Source organism: Canis lupus, chromosome 7 (genome assembly GCF_011100685.1).
Source record: "Canis lupus familiaris isolate Mischka breed German Shepherd chromosome 7, alternate assembly UU_Cfam_GSD_1.0, whole genome shotgun sequence".
NCBI lineage: Eukaryota > Metazoa > Chordata > Mammalia > Carnivora > Canidae > Canis > Canis lupus.
In genome coordinates, this window is record NC_049228.1 from 62,576,473 (window position 1) to 62,598,529 (window position 22,057).

The window sequence follows — 22,057 nt, forward strand, 5'->3', positions numbered from 1 at the left end:
GATTTGAATGAGAATTGTGTGTATACTCCTCTCTCTGTAAAATTGGCAAATCTATGTAATATTGCTAATATTGCAGGTTTCTGCTACAGCTTTAGGTATATACAGTCATTATAGTTAGGATTAGATATTTTGTTTATAAATTGATCATTGCTGTATTGAATGAGCTTTTCAAGGTTGTAATTTTTTCCCCAATGATGACAGTTTTCAGATTATAAAAATAACATATTATGAAATATCTGGAAAATTTAGAATAAAGCATAAAATAAAAATCACCCTTTCTTACTTGTCTTACTCTACAAGTTTTAAGTTACTCTACAGACAAGCTACAGTCTACATAGGTATAGTAAGTAGGCTGTTCTTAGGCTCTTTGTAGCAGAAGTTTGAGTACTTGTAATTACATAATTATTTGTAATATCCATTTAATTATTTTCCCCTAAACTCTAAGTTCTGTGAAGTCAGGAACTGTGTCTTGTTCACTACTCTATCCTGTTTGTTGACTGATTAGCTACATTTCCTCATGCCATAACAAATTAGAAAACTAGTATTCTCTATGCTTTGTCATCCATCAACTGTCATTCTAGGAATGAACCGAAGAAAGAACTGTCACTGTCAGATAAAATAGATGATCATCAGTTTTACCAAAAACCTTTTGGGTGTAGAGAACTAAATCCAGATGAGTTTCTTCAATAGATTATAAACTAAGTTTCATTAAGATACTTTATTTTGAAAGATTAATTTATTTGAGAGACAGAGAAAGAGAGTATAAGAGAGAGCACAGACAAGCAGGGGGAGGGGCACAGAGAGAGAGGGAGAATTCTCCTGTAGACTTCCTGCTTGGCATGGAGCCGGATGCAGGGCTTGATTCCACCACCGTGGAATCATGACCTGAGCCAAAATCGTGAGTTGGATGCTTAACTGACTGAACCACCCAGGCTCCCCACAATACGTTTTTAAAACCTTTTTATGTTGAAATAATTACAGGTTTACAAGAAGTTACAAAGGTAATACAGAGAGATGCTATGTGTCTCTTTCCCCCAGCCATCTGTAATCCCTCAAAACCACTGTTAACTCCTTCGTTTTTATAATTTTGTCATTTTCAGAATGTTATAAATAGAATTATACAGTAGGAGACCTTTTGAGATTGACTTGTTTTACTCCACATAATATTTGTTTCAAGTTGTTGCATGTATCAGTTGTTCCTTTGTATTGCAGAATTAGACTTCCAAGGTATGGATATACCACAGTTTGTTTAACCATTCACCAATTGGGGGACATTTTAGTTTCCAGTTTTTGGCCTTTTTAAGTAAAAGTGCTATGAACAATTGTGTACAGTTTCGTGTTTTTATTTGGATAAGTTTTCCTTTTTTTGTTTTCATTTTGTTTTGTTTTTTAAGTAAACTCTCTACCCGATGTGGGGCTCAAAGTCATGATAGCAAGATCAAGAGTAGAATGCTCCACTGAGCTAGCCTGATGCCTCCTTTTTTCTTTTTTTTTTAAGTTTTTTTTAAAGATTTACTTTGTTTTAGAGTGAGAGAGAATGTGTGTGAGTGAAGGGGTGAAAGGGAGAGGGAAAGAGAAGCTAACTCTGCACTGAGTGGGGAGCCTGACACAGGGATCCTGAAATCATGACCTGAGCTGAATTCAAGAGGTGGATGCCCAGCCACCCAGGTGCCCAACCATTTGTTTTAAATTTTTTTAATTTTCATTTTTTGGGGATAAATACCAGGAGTGCAGTTGATGGATCACATATTAAGTATATGTTGAAACTGCCAAATAGATTACTAAAGTATCTGTGCCATTTTACGTTTTCACCAGCAGTATATGAGAGATCTGCTTTCTCCAAATCCTTGTCAACATTTGATATTGTCATTTTGTTTAATCTTAGCTGTTCTAAAAATGTATAGTGATAAATCACTGTGGTGTTAATTTGCATTTCCCTAGTGGCTGCTGAACATCTTTTTGTGTGGTTATTTGCCATCTGTATATCCTCTTCAGTGAAATGTCTTTTCATGTCTTTTGCCCATTTTCTAGTTGGATTGTTTGGGTTTTTACTGTTGGGTTTTGAGAGTTCTATATATATTCTTCTAAGATTAATTTTTAATTTTTTCCCCAGTACTTAATATGTAATTTTCAAACATACATGAAACTTGAAGGATTGTACCTGTATAGTTGCCTCCTTCATTCTACAGTTAGTATTTTACTAAATTTGTTTATTATCTGTCTGTTAATCTAGTAATCTATAATCTGTTAATGCACTAATCAGTGCATCATATTTTTTAGAATGCATTCAAAGTAATTTGCAGATATTAGTATATTCAAACCATAAACACTTTAGTCTGCGTATCGTTAAGGCTTAACATTTAAAAATTTTATTTTTTAAAACATTTTTTTCTTTAGGTAACATTTACATACAATGACATGTGTAGGTCTTAAATGTATCATTTGATGAATTTTGATATATTTATAACACAAACCCCCTAGGATTCATTTTATAGCTAACATCTTTAAGTACTCTATGAGATGCAGTCCTATTCCAATTTAAACATTTTATATGAACCACAGTCCGGCTTCTTTTATATAAGTGGATGATTGATTATTCTTTCTCTTAGATCTTTATTTCATCGTGTGGTCCTGAGACTATGTGGATCAGAATCATCTGAGGAAATTGTTAAAAAAGATTTGTGTGCCCCATCCTATACCGGCTAAACCAGAATTTCTAGGAGTAATTTTAGAAATTAAATTTTAACAAATATGCTAAGTCCTGCTTATTTACAATCCTTTCTCTCAATAATTCTGGGCATGATAATCTCTTCATTGCCAGATGGTTTGTAAGTTTGCAGCTTTCCTGCTTAGTGACACGAACGTAATGTTCTAATGCAGTCCATCTCCATAGCTTTCTACTGAGGCTTTTGGAGTTCTTTCAGTTGACTATGATAGATATTTAGGAATGTCTTTGTTATGAATTAATTTTCTAATATAGTATAGTTTAAACTATGTAAGAGGTATAACTAAGAAATTACCCAGTCTTTTGTTTTTTGGGTTTATTAAGCAATAATACATCCCTTTTCAGAAAGTTAAATTCATAATATAATTCCTAGACTAGTTTGTAGAGATGCTTGTGATTTAAAATTACGCTCTTGAGGATCCAGGATTTCTTGACTCAACACTTGACATTTTGAGCTGCATAATTTGTTGTGAGGGCCTGCCCTGTGCGTTTTGAGATGTTTGGCAGTATATCTGTCCAGTACCCACTAGGTGGCAGTATCACCACCACTCATATCAATTGTGACCCGCTAAAAATGTCTCCAGATTTGCTGAAATGTCTTCTGGGGGACAGAATCACCCAAGGTTGAAAATCACAGCTTTAAGAAACGGTTAATATAAGAAACTACATATACATATAAGAATGGTTTGTGTTACTAAACAAACAACAAAAGTTATTGGTACTAGTATGTTTTAATACTTTTTAATATTTTCATGAAAATGTATCTAAAAGTTTGTATTTCTAGATGAACTGTCCTTTTTAGTAACTGGAATCTATCGTGCTTCTGTTTTTTTCATTGGCTGCTAGGAAACTCAGCTAAGTTTGCATTGGTTACAGTGACTTTACTAGGTTTCTGGGATTTTCTTAGTTACTTGGCTGTTCTTTTATCCTTGATATTGTATCTAAATGCCTTATTATGAACTATTGAAAACTCTTGATGAGAACAGATGTACATTTTAGGTTATAAAAAGTCCTATTCATTTTAAATGGCTATTTAATAGATAATGGTAAGTTAGCAAATTGAGTTTGCTAGAATAGAGGAATTGTTTTTCTTGCAAATAAACTATTAGTAATACCTTCAAATGAGAGCTAAAAATGGTGTAGTTTGAGATTAAAAGGTTAAGGAACAGTAGTAAATAAAATGAGTAATAAATAGTGAAATATGAATTGGAAATTAGGCTTGGAGAGTATTACTTAGGCAGTTTCACAGTCTAATTCTTATAGATATAGGTGGGGTGAAGAAATTTTTCTTGCATTTTAGAATTTTTATAGTGTATTATATTAGTACATATTATAATATTCATATAATAGCATTATTATCACTATTATAGTGTGTATATATGTGTATATATAGTGTGTGCATATATATATAGGGTATGTATATATGTATATATACACACATATATATTACTTATAGTATATTGTAGGTAATGTTACATAGAACTGTTATCCTGGGAGATATTACATGGGAGAAGTATGATTTAACTTCAGAGAAGAGATACACATACTGGTTAAGAGCATGGTTGTAAAGTTGTCATCATTTACTAAGTGTGCGACACTTAAGAATTAAGATTCTTAATGCATATAAACCTTAAATTTTATTACCTGTAAAGTTAAGTTGATGATAGTATTACCTGTTTTATAGGATTTGGGAGAATAAATAATAGAAAGCTCTTAGCTTAGTATTTGGTCTTTAGTAAGTTCTCATTAACTGTTAGCTGTCATTTTTAACCTTTATTTAAAATAATTCAGGGACACCTGGGTGGCTCAGGGGTTGAGTGTCTGCCTTCGGCTCAGGCATGATTCTGGAATCTGGATCAAGTCCCACATCCAGTTCCCTGCAGGGAGTCTGCTTCTCCCTCTGCCTGTGTCTCTGCCTCTCTCTTTCTCTCTCTCTCATGAATAAATAAATAAATCTCTTTAAAAAATTCATAGATTAGTGATATGATTTTTAGAGCTTTAGTGTACTGGTTTGTGTTTGAGAATGTGATTATATATGTGTGTATGTGTACAGAATTTTTAAAAAATTATGTAATCCTTAATTTTTCACTGATTAATTAAAACTTAATGTTCTCTTTTTAGTTGTGTCTCAAGATATTTTTGACCAGTAACTTAAGATACAACTAAGTATTAACCATCTCACTGGAGCAAAGAATTACAATAATATAAAACATGGTGATTTGGGAATATTTTACATAGTTTAAAATATAGGACATTGTTTCCATAGAATATCTGTTAGGTATAAAACTCAAAATGGAAGGAAATAATGTTGTGATGAACATTTGTTATATGTCTTCTTAAAACACTTTTATAAAACATATTGTAGATAATTAAGACATTAGGATCTTTATGTAATACCACACTTTGTAGTGTATCTTAGCATCAAAATGATTTATGTAAAAGATGATGAATAACTTTTAAGCCATACAGTAATGTATTATCTCCTTATTTGCAGAAAATGGTTATAATAGACTCATTTTGTAATCTTCCTCTGTAGTACAGATTTTTAGGACTTATTTTGGGGTAACCTTTTGAGATTCAGCTCTCATTTCCATTACTGTCTCAAGGGATAATAGACATTTGCCAGTGTAGCATATTTCATTGTTGTAAAGAAAATAATATTATTCTTAAACAATCAGAGTTGAAGTCATAATTTTTTTTAAATGGGTAAAGCTTCAAGGAAAAAGATGAAAAACATCATGTGTTAGTAATGCTGTCCTTCTCCATTCTCTATGGTTTTAGGCTTGATCCTGAATGATGTTGAAGATCCTCAGAGGGAGGGAAGTGACAGAGTATAAAAGAAGGGTAGTAATTGAGCTCTTTGGGGTTGAAGCTGCTGACAGTCCCAAAAGATAAAGCACAAGTGGCATGGTCTTTTCTGTCTAGGGCTTAAGCTAGAATTACTTTCCTTCTTTAGGGCAAAGCTTAGAATTTTTTTTGTTATTGTATCCTTTTGGATTTTCCCCAGCTATCACGTTTTTGCTTTCTTCCTCTTTTACTTTAAATTTTGGTTCCAGTGCATATTATATGCATTAGTTTTATAGTTAACCTTCTGTAAGACAAGAGATCTTTAATCAGTGTTGGAGAAGAGAATCAAGGCACAACCTTTATCTACTAAAAATGAATTATAGGAATGTCTAATCATTCTGCCTATTAAATTTTACATGCTAGTATTCAATACTTTATTATATGGAAAATATATTTTAAAAATTATAAACTCAAACTGGTTTTATTTATTTATTTAGAATGAGAGAGTGCAAGTGCACATGTGTGTGCACGAGTTGGGGTGGGAAGAGGGGAGAGAGAGAATTTTAAGTAGGCTCCATGCTCAGCACTGGTCCAACCAGGAGCTTGATCTCCCAAGTCCTAGAGTAACCTTTGAAAGCTTTATATTTAGGATAAAATTAGAAGCAAAAATGAATTTGAAATGAAGTAGAAGACCAAAAGAAAGCAAATAGAAAAAGAGCTCTGATAAAATAGACAGTACAGTTCTTCAAATTGGAAGAAAGTTAGATTCTTTCTGCTTGTGTTGTTGCTGCTCTTATAGGCCAGTAATATGTTTAAAGAGGTGGTTAAAGGGGCGCCTGGGTGGCTCAGTTGGTTAAGCGTCTGCCTTCAGCTCAAATCATGATCTCAGGGTCCTGAGATGGAGCCCTCATCCAGCTCCCTGCTAAGTGGGGAGTCTGCTTTTCCCTCTTCTTCTCCTGCCCCCTCCCCCCCTCATTCATGCTCGCTTGTGAACTCTTTCCTCCCCACCCAAATGAATAAATAAAATTTTAAAAAGAGGTGAGCATGTTTTATTTTTAATTATTTAAACAATGAACTTTTGGCTCATCTGTGTAATTTTGCCTGTGAAAGTTTTCTCGGCCTTCTAATCCTTTTTGTAGTTAAATTGTCCCGTAAGTCAGTAAATGAGAAATACATAGCTGTTTAAGCAGTAAACTAGAGGATAACTCATACTTACTTCTGAGACAGTAACGGTTATAATGGTAGAATGGTGAGTTCTCCATACCATAACTTGACCCCGTGAACCTCTGAGGAGTTCTTTACATTGTTAGATGGCAACACAGAACTTTATGGCCATTGTTGATTATTTCATGTGATACATTTTACTATTCCATTATGATTCTGTAGCCATGGTAGGCAACTTCAGCATTGCTTGCTTTGGAAACCATAGTTCTGATAGTTGAGTCTGTGGCTTATTAAGTTTTCTACCTAGGTATTTTTGATTGAGTGTGTGTTAGAACTTACTAAGAGGGCACTACAGTCCTTTGATTTCAGGAAGCTTTTTTCATTTATAAATCTTACTGTTGGAAAAGCGAAAGAAGACCCTTTTAAATTTTTGTCCTAAAATTAAAGTTTATGAAATTTAACTGATGTAAGTATATTTATAAATGTGTAGTTTCACTATCAACCATTATATAATGAAATGAGTGGGCATTGAAAAAGGGAGAGAAAAATGGGTGTTCAGAAATTAGATTTCTTTCCGTTGGTTTGACTGCTGATTTGCTGTGTGATTCTGTGAAGTGTACTTTGTTTTAGTGTATTTTCTTATATACCTTAAAGATTCTCTTTTTCCGAGAATTGTGTGGATAAATATTATATAGTATATAATAAAAAAATACATACATCCAAGATTTTCATATATTGTATTCACTTTGCATTTTGAAAAAGTCACTAGGACACTCCTCCAGTAGATTTTAAATCAACTACAATGGGTTAGTTGTTTTCCCTTGTTTGCAGATTATATTCGGCATGTAAACTTCAATTGAAAGATTTGTTTTTATTACTTGAAGTCAGTTTTTATTATAATATATATTTTGGAGATTGTATGATAAAAGGTTTTTACATTTCTCTTAAGTTGTTAAAATTATATACAGAAAAATTGTGTGCATAATGTTTTGTCTCTTTTCAGGTCCAATGATGCATCAGCAGCCTCCTTCACAACAATACAATATGCCACAGGGAGGTGGGCAGCATTATCAAGGCCAGCAGCCTCCCATGGGAATGATGGGTCAAGTTAACCAAGGCAATCATATGATGGGTCAGAGACAGATTCCTCCTTATAGACCACCTCAACAGGGTAAGATTACATGTGGGAAATTTCCTGCTTATTATAAATGACAGTAGTTGAAAGGCTTTATTTTAATAAACTCTTTATATAGGCAGAGTCAAGGCTTTTTGTTTCTTGACTTTTATGATGATTTTTACGTATTTTTTTCTAAAAGTTAGTGGATATAGTAGGTACATAGTGTATAGGAACTTCCTGTTACACAGCTTTCTTTTATCTATTTTTTTCTGGGAAAAAGGTTAATATCCTAAAATTTGATAACAAAAGCTCACTAATACATAGCAGAAGATAATATTTTAGTTTTGAGAAGTTACTGAATATAAGATGAGAAACAAACCCTATTTTGTTCCAAACTACTCTAATACCAGAAAGAAAATTTTCTACTAGTTTGAACCTCTTTTTAAGGAGTTAGTATTTGTTCTTTTAAGTTGATCTTGTTAGATACTGCATGTATGGTCATAACAGTTTTTGTGAAATGTGGTTGTATGATGTTGCTGTGTGTTTGTGTATCTGTGTGTGTAATTAAGAATAGTTAAAAAGTATCTCAAATGCCAGTGCATGGGAGGGGAGTCTACAGGTGAGAAGTAATTTCTCTTAATAACAGATTAGAGAACAAATTATTTACCTCTTGACTGGTTGTGGTTTTTCAGGCCCACCACAGCAGTACTCAGGCCAGGAAGACTATTATGGGGACCAATACAGTCATGGTGGACAAGGTCCTCCAGAAGGCATGAACCAGCAATATTACCCTGATGGTAATCTCTCCTAATGTTAATTTTCCTGTTGTCTATCTGTGCCCAATATTAATGTAGATAGCTGTTCAAGACATTTTAATGAGGATGAAGAAACTCACAATATGTTTCTTCTAAATTTAGAAACACTTTTTAAAGCATCAGTGGTCGCATTAGTTTATAATCCATTTCAAAGTATATTTGGTTTAGATAGTCTGTATTAGTACCATCAGGAATTATTCTGTCACTGGAATCCTTTCTTACATAAAAGAGGATCCTCTTAGTTTGGAATTGTTAATTTGAACCAAAGCAGTTGTTACTGATACACTTTTTTTAAATAAACACTTTATTGAGATAATTCACATACTGTAAAGTTCACCCATTGGTTTACTTTTATGCATGGTATAAATACACAGAAGATCTAGTTCTTGAGTATTTTTCCAAGTTTCATCATTTTTAGTTAACATTGAGTACTTCTCAAAGAACTGTGGTTTGTGTATATTATCATTCGTATCTGAAAAATTTGGAGGTTAAATTATATGATATAGCTGTGTTTAAAGTTGAGAGAATAGGAAAAGCATTTGGAAATCAGATTTTAATTATTTAGTTTAATGAGTTTTGTGGGAAGGTGGTATATGAAAAAGTTGGTCATTAAAGATATATTGCACTTGGAAGTGATGCAAGCATAAATAGGCTTTCACTATACAGTTCTTCCAGTTTTTCTGTGTGTTTGAAAATTTCATGATACTTTGTTGAGGAAAAAATAATCCAAACATATAAAACTGTGATAAATTACAGGTGGCTATTCACATTACAGTATGATTTGTTTTGTTATGAAAGGATTTGTCAAAATCTTCATTTATCCAGTAAGCTCCCTTGGTATATTTAAGGTAAACTACTTAACAGAGAAACTTGGAGAAACAAAAAATTAAAAGCTAAAGTGTTGGGACTATCCTCTCAAAGCTAATGTGAAGTAGTAAGAAGATATAATTTGGTGAATTTAAAAAATATTTTAGCCTGCCATTTTTTGTTAATGTATAAAGGATAAAGGTATATCAGTATAAAGACAGTGGTTTTTTACTGCAGAGACTCTGCCTGTATAGGCAGAGCAAACACTCATCTGTAGAATTTTGTTTATCATAAATGTTTGTTATGATAGTGGTGATATGTATGGATGTTTCTTGTTAAGAAATGATATATTTTTTTAAATCTCAGGTTTTCTTGCCCTGAATTAATTCAGAATTTTGGAGTTTTTTTTCTTTTTTCTTTCATATATAGACATTAAGATTTTTTTTAACGAAAAAATTTAGTATGTTTATAGACTATGGATATTTTAAAGAAGTGAAATCTAGTTTGTCAAATTTTATGTATTAGGAACTCTGAAAGTAAATGATTGTTTTGTTTAATTTTTAAAATACATTTTACATAATTGAGTTGAATTTGACACTGTTTTGGTCTTGAGTATTTTTCTGAAATGTAAAATGTGTATTGTTATAAATACGACCTTTCTATTCAAAATAGATGTTATTTTTGTTAGACATCAAAACTTTAAGGTTATGTAAATTATTTATTACATGAGGGGATTTAAAAATCTATCATTTTTGTATAGGTGTGTATTAATATGTTTTTCTGATATGTATGTAGAATATCCCATGTATAACAATAATTTGCTTAAATAGCCTTGAATATTTTCTTACTATCATTCAGATATTTATGCCAATAAATATATAGATTAGGAGTTGGCAAACTTTTTTCACTAAAGAGCCAGAGAGTAAATATTTTAGTTCTTTGCAGGCCATATCAACTACTGAATCCTTTCTGTAGCATGAAAACAGGTAGAGAAAATGCGAATGGGCATACCTGTGTTCCAGTAAAACTTTATTTACAAAAGCAGGGCCCTGGCCATATTTATGCTGCAGGCCATAGTTTGCCAACCCTTCATGTGGCTATTTATGAGGTGGTTTGGGAACGTTGAAATCCTAGAACACTGAATATAACATTGATTCATAACTGTATTGCTCTTCTTAATTAGGCATTCTTCTAAAATTTAGATTTTAGCTAACTGAAGCATTATTTCCTGCATTTTCTTGGTGTGTAACTTTAGTTAAAAGAAGTAGACTATTGATTTTCATTAAAGTCCAGTCATAAAATTTATTGAGCCTTAAAACTTAAGGTGTACCCTGGCACTAAACACAGTATTAATTTTTTGAAGGTGTGTTTATGGTACTCTAGAAATATTTTCTAAAGGCGTCTAGAATGGCAGCATTAAGCAATATTATTCTTGCATCTGAAAATGCTTTTATAAGATACATATACGTTATGCTAGTAAATAGAATGTGAAAAATTTGTTTCAGTTTCTTTCAGGGGAAAAAAACTTATGGAGCTTTTTTATACTTTGCATTGTTTTAGCATATGCTGTGGAATTGGCGACCAGCAGAACAGGTGTTTGACAAAATATGATAATTGCTTCCTTTGTTCATTCTAATTTAATTCAAGTTATTTACATGTGAAAGGCCTAAATGCTTTCTTTCTCTTTTTTGAAAAAAATTGAAGATGAAGTTTTTTTTCCCCCCCATGTTGAGGATTATCAGTTAAGACTAAGTGTAATGTTTCTAAAACTACTGTTTTTTGCTTTTAAAAAATTTGCACGTTATATCTCAATATGAAAACAATCACATTGGTAAATATTTGGCTAATGCATTTGAAATTATTTTTTATGTATTTCCATTTCTTTTTCTTTTTTTCAATTTTATCTGAAAGTTTAAATATATTTAGGGTTTTCACTCAGTGGCCATTAACGTTTCTTCCTGTCTCTTGTCGAATTGATGTAGGTCATAATGATTACGGTTATCAGCAACCGTCGTATCCTGAACAAGGCTACGATAGGCCTTATGAGGATTCCTCACAACATTACTACGAAGGAGGTATCTATATACCTTCACACACATACACATATATATCCCCTTCTACAGGAATGCAAATTTTGCATAAGACAACTTCTACCCATGCAAAGCTCTCGTAGAATACTAGTTGCTGGCTGTCTTGAAAGTTACAGGGAGCCCAGAACAACCAAAATAATTTCCTTACAAATATTTAAAATGTATAACCATGACTTGCCATTTCTAACAACAATAAAAAGACTAAAACATTTAAAAATAATTTTTTCCTCAGTGGAAATTTTCTATTTGAACATAAATCCATCAATCCAATTTTTTTTTCTTGTGTGTGTTTACATATGTATAATTTTACATATAAGTATAGTGCCTTTAGGAAACAGCTTGCTGATCTTGTGTAGCTAGTGTGTGCTCTTGTAGCTGTCTTTAATTTTGTCTTTTTTATTTTATTTAGCATAGTCATGATCTTATGACTGTGATGTTCCAGTAAATGTAATGCTCGTATGGCAGAGACGCTGAAAATGCTGCAGTTCAACCTTGCAAAATTGGCTTTAACTGCAGTTTGTTTGGCCGAAATCCTTCTGTTTGGTTTGAGTTTTTTCTTTGTTTTGTTAACTTTCAAAAAATCAATATGGCATTTCATTTTGTTCTTGTGTTGTTGGCTATGCATCTTAGAGTAAAAAAGTTAATTAAGCGAACTTCTCAGTTGTTTTTTTTTTTCTCTTCTCCAATTATCCTGTAGGAAATTCACAATATGGCCAACAGCAAGATGCCTACCAAGGACCACCTCCCCAACAGGGATATCCACCCCAGCAGCAGCAGTACCCAGGGCAGCAGGGCTATCCAGGACAACAGCAGGGCTATGGTAATAGCTTTTTGCAGTTTATTTTTGTCACAAAAAATGTGATGATTGAAGCAAATATTGAAGCAAATATTTAATGTTTATTTTTCTAAGAATTCTTATTTTTGAAAATTCACAATTTTAGCTCAGTCTGTTACTGGAATATTTATTTTAAAGTGTTTTGCTCAGATAAACTAGTAATCCATTTAAAAAGAAACAAACTAGAGATGGTTCATTGACCAAAGGTAAGGTATGTAGTCATTTAAAATGAGTTCTTAAATGAATTCTTAAACCTCTTTGGTATTCATGACCACCCAGTAGCTTTGTATGTGCTTAGAAAACTGATGAATTGGTTGATTATTAACCGTATCTACATAATCCACTTAGCAAATTTATTTCTAATGACTGTTACTATGAAAAATAGCATTGATTTTTAGAGTACAAATGAGATTTATTTGGAATGCATAAAAAAATGTTTTTGTCATTCTTTGGTTAAATAGTAATATACACATACATAGAGATATATATTTACAGAGTTTGGGGAAATGTAGCCATATTTTCTTATTGTAGACTCACTATAAGATCTAGTGGCTGGATATCTTGCTTTAAATAACTTTATTAGATAGGGAGTGGGGAATGATAAAGACCTGATATCTCATTCTTAAATATTAAGCTACTGTCACTACTTTATATATAGGAAAATATGTTTCTAATGTTAGAGACATCTTCTCTTGCTAGCATGGTCTCTTTTTTACATCAGTAATGTCTTATTATTTTTAGTCATTACTTTAAGCTCTGTGATTAGTATGGGCGCCTCTAGCCACCCGTCATTGCAAATCTAAGAACCAGGATCAGCTCAAGTTCTCTTGTGCCTTCAATATATGCATTGAAATTTAGTCATGTATTGGGAGCCAGGCATTCTCCCCCAAACTGATAATTGTGGTTCCCTGATTTGAGATAGGACTTTAGAAATATTCAGTGGATTTCTTGTTTTTACAAGAGGACTTTCTTGCTCTTTTCAAATGGCAATTTTCATTTCATGACCATTGAATATCTGTATTTTGAATAAGTAGAGTATTTGGTTTTATTGTATTTACATGAAAATAAATGCAATGTGGTTTAATCAAGTAAATTCATTGATTTAAGACATTATTTTTGGGCAGCTCCTGTGGCGCAGCGGTTTAGCACCGCCTGCAGCCCAGGGCGTGATCCTGGAGACCCTGAATCGAGTCCCACGTCGGGCTCCCTGCATGGAGCCTGCTTCTCCCTCTGCCTGTGTCTCTGCCTTTCTCTCTCTGTGTGTGTGTGTGTGTGTGTGTGTGTGTGTGTGTGTGTGTGTGTCTTTGAATGAATAAATAAAATCTTTAAAAAAAAAAAGACATTATTTTCAGTGGGAAGAGAGAGTAGATGAAATTGAATATTTTTTGGTTCAAGTAGTTATGCTATTTTGTTAGACATTGGGAATCCCAAAGAAGTTCCCATTTTACTTATTCATAGGCTTCATTTGTCTTACTTTCTTCTAGTAGAAATTTAGAGTTTAATAATGCCTGTATAGTAATTAAATAAATAATAGACTGATGGAATTTATTTACACTTGAAAGTTTATTCTCTTTTGACACTTTCCTCTGCCATCTGTTTTTTTTTTTTTTTTTTAATGGCAGATTTTGAATAGCTGTGATAGAAAAAATTTAAGTGTCAAAGCTTTTCAGCTTATGCTTTGTAAAGCATTCTTTACAATAGGCAGTAGTGGAATTTATGAAAGAGACATATTTGTTTGGCAAGCCAGATTAGTCCCTTGCCATCTCTGGAGTTGGAAATCATTCATTTTTATGGGTTAAGTATTAAAGGTGATTGGTACATAGAGTGTAACTTTTGAATCAGGTTTTTTCGCATGCAACCTGTGGCTTTTCAAGTCTTCTTTAGTTTTGGTTTGAAAATATTGTGATAGTAAGTTTATCAGTGCAGAGCATAAAGCCTTCTTTTGATAATTGCAAATACAAGTCTAGAATTTATATGGAAAATTATTCTTTGTGATCCTTTGGTGATTTCAAGTGTAAATCTAGAGTCCTACAGCTATAAATATCATTGGTTCCCAAACTTTATTCAGAAATTATTTCAACAGGGATCCCTGGGTGGCGCAGCGGTTTGGCGCCTGCCTTTGGCCCAGGGCGCGATCCTGGAGACCCGGGATCGAATCCCACATCGGGCTTCCGATGCATGGAGCCTGCTTCTCTCTCTGTGTCTCTGCCCCTCTCTCTCTCTCTCTGTGACTATCATGAATAAATAAATAAAATCTTAAAAAAAAAAAAAAATAAATTATTTCAACATATTTCTGCTTCTTGCTTTTTCTTTTACCTATTACTCATACTGGTTGGCTTTCTAGTAGAAGTATAGATAAATTTTCTTAATACCATGGAATTAACCTACTGTACAACTCCTGAGTCTCTTTTACTCATTAAAAAAAAATTTTTTTTTGATGGCTAACACATAGCTCACTAGTTACACTGAATCAAAACACCTTGTACATGGTGGTATCCTTACAGTATTTTCACTCTTACAACCTTTGGAATTTATTTCAAAAAGTAATTGAGAAGATCAAGATACCAAACTATCCTTTTTTTTAATATAAGAACATAATAACATCTAGTTCTAAACCGTTCTGAGAGTTCAAGTTCTGTTTTTATCTGGGCTTTTATTTGTGTTAATTATTTTGCAGGCCCTTCGCAGGGTGGTCCAGGTCCTCAGTATCCTAACTACCCACAAGGACAAGGTCAGCAATACGGGGGTTATAGACCAACACAGCCTGGACCACCACAGCCGCCACAGCAGAGGCCTTACGGATATGACCAGGTAAGTTATTTGGCCAGTGATTGCCCCATTGTTTGTTCACTCATTAGGTTGTTTTCACTTGAAGGCTCATTTTTCCCTCCTCCTGTTCATAGTATATGAAAGTTAACAAAAAAAAAAAAAATTACTTTTAAGTCTTTTTCATAAAATGCTAGCACAGTTAATGATAGTTACTATAACATGTAAAACATACCTTACCTCTAGGCACCAGCATTCATTCATATTCATCCATATTCTCTTTCTCTCTGGTCTTTACCCAGGCATACTTCCTGTAGGTATTACAAACATCATCTCTTTTTTAAAGCCCCTAATTTCTCCTATCTACCTCATGTTTATTGCTGACAACTGTGCATTGACCTGTGGAGATGGGGAGTCTGTGCTCTTCGTAGCTCTCCTCTCCTCTTCACTTCAGCAGATCCACTACACCACCTCCACATCACTGAGATCCTTTCTCTTCCAATTCGTAATTACCTCCTGTCTCTGATGCCTCCTTTTGTACACATATCCATTCTCTAAAAATAATAATCTTTATCTCCTGTTATCTTTCCTTATACTTTCTCATATATGTAGAGATGTATCTCATTCTAAGGTGACTATACTCTCTTAAACCTAGTATTTATTTAAGTTCCTTCTTTTTATCAGTAGACTTTTCAGACTTAATAATCTGTGCCACAGTCATTGTTTTGTGAATCTTGTTATTATAAATATTCTAAATTCTAATGAAAATTGTTATTAAGTCGGCAGTTTCTTTAGATTGATTTTGGGATTGTCTAATGACTTTCTAGTGAGGATAATCTGGTCTGCTCCCTACTCAAGCTACCCAAAACAGGTTGATTTTTTTTGTAAGTTATGTTTCCAGCATTAATGTAGATTATCTGGTTTGAGGAAAGGAAGGAAGGAAGGGAGGGAGGGAGGGAGGGGAAGGGGAGGGAAGTAAGGAAGGACAAGGAAAGCAAGAGAAAGAACACAAGAACCCTCATCACGAACACTCCCAACAAACGCCCTCCGAACGCCCCCCCCTCCCGAACACCCTACCCGCCCCCCCCACCCGCCACGACAGAAAAGAAAAAAGAAAAAGAAAGACTTATAAGCCATGTTAGAGGACTTGGACTTCATCCAGACATCATTTGGAGCCTATAAAGGGTTTTAAATGATGTATGTAAAGTATTAGCTATGCCTGGCACTTGGTAAACTATGTGTTATTATGTACTATATATGATAGACATATGTTATGGTACCTCTTTTATTATAATTATTCCACCCCCTGAACTTCTTAGGAATTTGGGATGGTACTGTTTTAAAGACCTATGATGTTTGGATAGATGCCAGCCACATCTCCTTCCCCACTAGAAAAGGCTATGAGGAGGGGACCATCTTAGCTACTCTAGGGTTAGTAGTCTGCCCACAGTTATCATAGATTTCACCTTACCTGTATCCTCCAACCCAAAGGCTTATTGGTCTTTTCATTTTAGGGAAAGTAGTTCACCTCTTCAAGGTAGTGAAGGGAATAGAATACTAATACTGATTCTTATATCCAATAATAATATAATTATAGTGTTGATTTAGGCAGATGACTCTTGTGGCAATATGCAGGATGAATTAAAAGAGGGGGTAATTGGGAGAGAAATCCATGCTGGAGGCTGTTGTTTCTCCATCATTTTTTTCTATCTTAGTAAACAGCATCTTGATTCTTTCAGTTCCTCAGTCTAAAAACCTGGAGTCCTTTTGGCTCCTCTCTTTTTTGCAAATCAATCGTCTTGTCAACCAGCAAGTCTCATCACTTCTTTCTTCAAAATATATCTATATCTAGCCATTTTTTTACAATTCCTGCTCTTACCCAAGTCAAAGTTATAACGGTCACTCACCTGGACTTACTGTAGTATCTTCCCTTCTGGTCTTCCTACTTTCATCCTAGCTCCACTATAGGATATGCTCCACATAGGACCCAGAATAATCTTTTAAAAACATTAATCAGATGTTTTTAAAGCCACTGCTCAAAGCACTGTGGGTCTTAAAAAAGACTTCAGTCTTAAGGTGAAGTCCAGACCTTATAATGACCTACAAAGCCCTCCATGACTCGTGCCACCCCTGCAGCTGTCCTACCACCTCATCTCTGCATTTATAGCTCCCTTCATTCAGTTTGCTTCAGTCAAATTGGCTTGCTTGCTGTTCCCATACACATCGAGCATATTTCTACCTCAGAACCTTTATATTTGCTGTACCCTTTACTGCCAAAACTCTTCCCCAATACTTTGGCTTCTTCACTTTCTTCAAATCTCTGATCTGTCACCGTGTCATATCAAGGAGTCCTTCACGGTCTACCTATCTAAAATAGTAACATCTGTGGGGTGCCTGGGTGGCTCAGTGGGTTGAGCATCTGACTTGATTTTGGCTCATGATCTCAAGGTTGTGAAATTGAGCCCTGTATTGGGGTCGTCGTCTTCTCCTCCTCCCTCCTGCCCTTCCCCCAGCTTGTACCCTCTCTCTAAAATCAATCAATCTTGAAAAATAGTAACGTCCTCCATTGCCTTGCTTTATAGTAGCTCCCCCTTACCCACAAAGGATACTTTCCAGTACCTTCAGTAGATGCCTAAAAGCACAGGTAGTACTGAACTCAGTATATACTCTGTTTTTCCTATGCATATCTATGATAAAGTTTAACTTATAAATTAAAATATAAGTTTATAAAATTAATTTATAACTTTATAAGAGATTAACAGAATAATAAAAGAACAATTATACAATATACTACAATAAAAGTTACACGAATGTGGTCTTTCAATGTCTTACTGTACTGTACTCACTTTTCTTATGATGATGTGGGCTGACAAAATGCTTGCGTGATGAGGTGTGAAGTGAGGGGAATGACATAAGCATTGTGATGTAGTGTTAGGCTGCTAGTGACCTAGTGACCTTCTGAGGATGTGTTAGGAGGATCTTCTGCTACTGGACCACAGTTGACTATGGATTGAAACTGAAACTTTAGAATGTAAACCATGGATTGGGGAGGGGGCGGGGGGACTACTGTATTTCTTCATCCTTCTGTATTGAAACAACTTCATTTTTTAAAAAATATTTATTTGAGAGAGCACGCAGGGGGAGAGGGGAAAGGAGAGGGAAAAGTGGACTCCAAGTTGAGCAGGAAGCCTGATGCGAGACTTGATCCCAGGACCCCAGGACAATGAGCTGAAGGTAGATGCCCAACCGACAGAACCACCCAGGGGCCCACCCAATCAACTTTATTGAAGTATTATTGACATGCCATAAAATACACATATTAAAAGTGTACAGTTTGATATTTTTTGATGGGTCAGTCTTTTCAATTTTACCCTATTCTAAGGCATGTGTAGTGATAGCTCATTGTGCTTTTCATTTTCATGTCCCAAAGGACTAGTGATAATAACTTGTCATGTGCTTATTTTCATCTATGTATCTTTTCTGAAATGTCTGTTCAAATCTTTTATTTTAAAATTCAGTTATTTTCTTACTATTGAGTATTGAGAGGTCTTTCTATATTTTTACATACAAGTCCTTTATCAGGTATATAATGTGCAAATATTTTTCTTCACTCTGGATTTTCATTCTTTCAGTATTGTCTTTTGAAGAGAGGAACTTTAAAATTTTTATGTAGTCCAATTTGTCAAGTTTTTCTTTTATATATCATGCTTTTGATGTTATGTGTAGGAAATCTTTACCTAATCCAGAGTCACAAAGATTTTCTCTTAATGCTTTTCTTTTAGAAGCCTTATATTTTTAGACTTTATATTTAAGTCTATAACCCATTTTGAGTTAATTTTTGTAGGAAGCACAAATTGAAGTTTGCATTTTTGTTTTCAAATGGGTAACTAATTTTCTGAGCACCATTTGTTGAAAAGACTATCCTTTCTCTACTGAATTGTCATTGAATCTTTGCTGTAAATCATAAATATGTCTATTTATGGACTATCTATATATCAGTCTTTATGTCAGTACCCTGTTGTCTTTATTACCATAGTTTTATAGTAAGTTTTGAAATTAGGTATTGTTAGTTTTCCAGCTTTGTTATTTTTCAAAGTTGTTTTAGGTTTTTGGAATTTCCATATAGATTTTAAAATCAGCTTGTTAATTTCTACAAAAAGCCTACTGATATTTTGATGTCTTAAAATAAGATTAAGATTTAAGATTGTCTTAAATGTATAGATTTGGAGACAATTGTATCCTAACATGTCAGTGAATATTCCATCCAATGATCATGGCATATGTCCCTTTAAACTTTTTTTTCAATAGTGTTACATAGTTTTCAGCATACAGATCTTAGATTTTTGTCAGATTTATCTCTAGGTATTTTATATTTTTGATACTATTGTAAATTTTTTAAAATTTCAATTTATAGTAGTTAATTGCTGGTTATATAAAAGTATAATTTATCTTTATTAATATTTTATCAAAACTGTAACATTAACTCATTACTTTTATTAGTTTTTTTGGTAGATTCCTTCAGAATTTCCACATAGCAGTCATGTTGCCTATGGATAAAGACTATTTTTTCCTTTATAATCTGAATGCTCTTCCACTGTCCCCCTTAATCTATCCCTGCCTTAAAACCTCTGATATCATGTTGAATAGAAATAGTTGAACATCTTTTGTCTAAATCCTCATCTTAGGGGGCTAACAATGAGGCTTTCAGCCTTACATAAGGTGTGTAGGGTTTGTGTAGCTGTCCTTTATCAGGTAGAAATTATTGCCTGTATTCCTACTTCACTGAGAATTTTTATCTCAGTGTTAATTGTTATCTCAGAAATTTTATCTCAGTGTTCAACATCTCAGAATGAATGTTGAAATTTGCAAAGTGAATTTTCCTTATCTTTTGAAGGAATCATGGTTTTCCTTTTTTAATTTAGTATGTTAAATAATATTATTTGATATTCAAGGTTTTTTTGATATTCAAGTTTTAAATTAATCTTGGATAGTTAGGATATACTTCACTTGGTCATGATGTATTATTATCCTTTTAATATGTTGTTGGAATTGATCAGCTAAAATTTTAAGAATTTTTGCATCTATACATATGAGGGATATTGAACTCTAGTTTTCTTTTAATGTCTTTATCTGGTTTTGTTATCAAAATAGCATGAGTTTCAGGACATCTGGGTGGCTCAGCAGTTGAGCATCTGCCTTTGGCTCAGGGCGTGATCCCAGAGTTCTGGGATCAAGTCCCACATCAGGCTCTCTGCATGGAGCCTGCTTCTCCCTCTTCCTATGTCTCTGCCTCTCTCTGTGTGTCCCTCATGAATAAATAAATAAAATCTTTAAAAAAAAAACAAAACAGCATGAGTTTCATAAAGTGAGTTGAAAGGACAACTCCCCTTTTCAGGTTTCTTGAATGATTTTTGTAAAATTGGTGTTATTCTTTCTGAAATGTTTGGTACAATTCACTGGTGAAGCCGTTTAGGCCTGGATTTTCTTTGCAGGATGGTTTTTAATTAAATTTTTTTTTCTTTATTAGACATAAGAGTATTCAGGTTATACATTTCTTTTGAGGAGATATTTATACTTGTTAAGGAATTTGTCCATTTTATTTGTTCTGTCGAATGATTTCTTTTTTATCCTTTTGTATCTCTAGTATCAGTAAAGATATTTCTTTCATTTCTGTTACTGGTAATATGTATCCTCTCTCCTTTTTCTTTCCCCTAAATAATCTGGCTGCCAGTTTTTATGTACTTCATTGATCTTCTCAGAGAGCTAGCTTTTGGTTTTATAGATTCTCCTCCCTGCCCCCCCACCAGTTTGTTTTTATTGCCTTGATTTCTGCCCTCTATTTTTTTTTTTTTAGATTTTATTTATTTATTTATTTATTTATTTATTTATTTGAGAATAAGCAAGAGAGAGAGACCACAAAGAAGAAAAGGGAGGGGGAGAAGCAGACTTCCCATTGAGCAGAGAACCATTATGGGGCTTGATCCCATGACCTGAGCCAAAGACATCTTAACTGAGCCTCCCAGGCACCCCTCTGCCTTCTTCTTTATTATTTCTTGTCTCCTCCTTGTTTTGGGTTTTATTTGCTCTTTTTTTCCAATTTCCTAAGGTAATAGCTGAATTCCCATTGATTTAAGAACTGCCCGCCTGATATAGGTGTTCATTGCTGTAAATTTTCCCCTAAGTACTTCTTAAGCTATCACCCACAAATTTTTATATGTTGTGTTTTTCTTTTCAGTCAGTTGAGATATTTTCTGATTTTGCTTTTGATTTCTTCTTTGATCCAAGTGTTATTTAGAAGTGTATAATTTAGTTTTCAAGTATTTGGAGATTTTCCAGATATTTTTCTGTAATTGATTCTCATTTAATGCCATCATCATTATTCCATCAGCATTAATGTGACTTGAATTCTTCAACTTTTTTTGAGACTTAATTCATGGCCTATGGTCTGGTCTATGAGGTTGTTCTATAAATGTTAGATCAAATTGATTGGTAAGTCTATATCTTAGCCGATTTTCTTTCTACTTTATTTCTATTGAGAAAAACATATTAAATCGTTGGCTATAATTCTGTCTGTATCTTAATGCTAACTTTTAAGGTTTATACATTTTTAGAATTTTTATGTCTTGATTAATTTAGTCCTTTATTATGAAATAACTTTATCCATGATAATATTTGTTCTGAAATCTTTTTGATATTAATGTAGCCAACCAACTTTCTTTGGATTATTGATAGAATTATATATTTTTTTTATCCTTTTTTGAAAAGATTTTATTTTTAAGTAATCTCTGCATCGAACATGGGGCTCGAATTTGCAACCCTCATGCCATGTCCTACCTCATCCAGCCAGGCACCCATATCCTTTTATTTTTAACATATTTGTGTTTTTATATTTAAGTTCTGTTTCATGAAGGCAGCATTTGTCAAGTCTTGCTTTTTTTTTTATCCAATCTG

At 33.6% G+C, this 22,057-nt stretch overlaps 1 protein-coding gene and 1 long non-coding RNA gene across 5 annotated transcripts in view; one reads left to right on the forward strand and one right to left on the reverse strand.

Moving 5' to 3' along the window:
* The window catches only part of LOC111096791, a 64,351-nt gene extending 46,776 nt beyond the window's left edge, over window positions 1-17,575 (reverse strand). The window contains exons 1-2 of the long non-coding RNA XR_005362545.1: window positions 17,014-17,575; window positions 15,347-15,417 (exon numbers count right to left, since the gene is read on the reverse strand). This is a non-coding gene — a long non-coding RNA (uncharacterized LOC111096791). The remainder of the gene's footprint in view (window positions 1-15,346; window positions 15,418-17,013) is intronic.
* The window catches only part of SS18 (SS18 subunit of BAF chromatin remodeling complex), an 80,745-nt gene that overhangs the window by 47,935 nt on the left and 10,753 nt on the right, over window positions 1-22,057 (forward strand). For 3 of the 4 annotated variants that reach the window (XM_038543623.1, XM_038543626.1, XM_038543625.1), the window contains exons 6-10: window positions 7,680-7,847; window positions 8,486-8,590; window positions 11,398-11,490; window positions 12,203-12,325; window positions 15,018-15,151. In XM_038543623.1, coding sequence (XP_038399551.1) covers window positions 7,680-7,847; window positions 8,486-8,590; window positions 11,398-11,490; window positions 12,203-12,325; window positions 15,018-15,151 — 623 coding nt within the window. The remainder of the gene's footprint in view (window positions 1-7,679; window positions 7,848-8,485; window positions 8,591-11,397; window positions 11,491-12,202; window positions 12,326-15,017; window positions 15,152-22,057) is intronic. The other variant, XM_038543624.1, reaches the window with a different exon arrangement.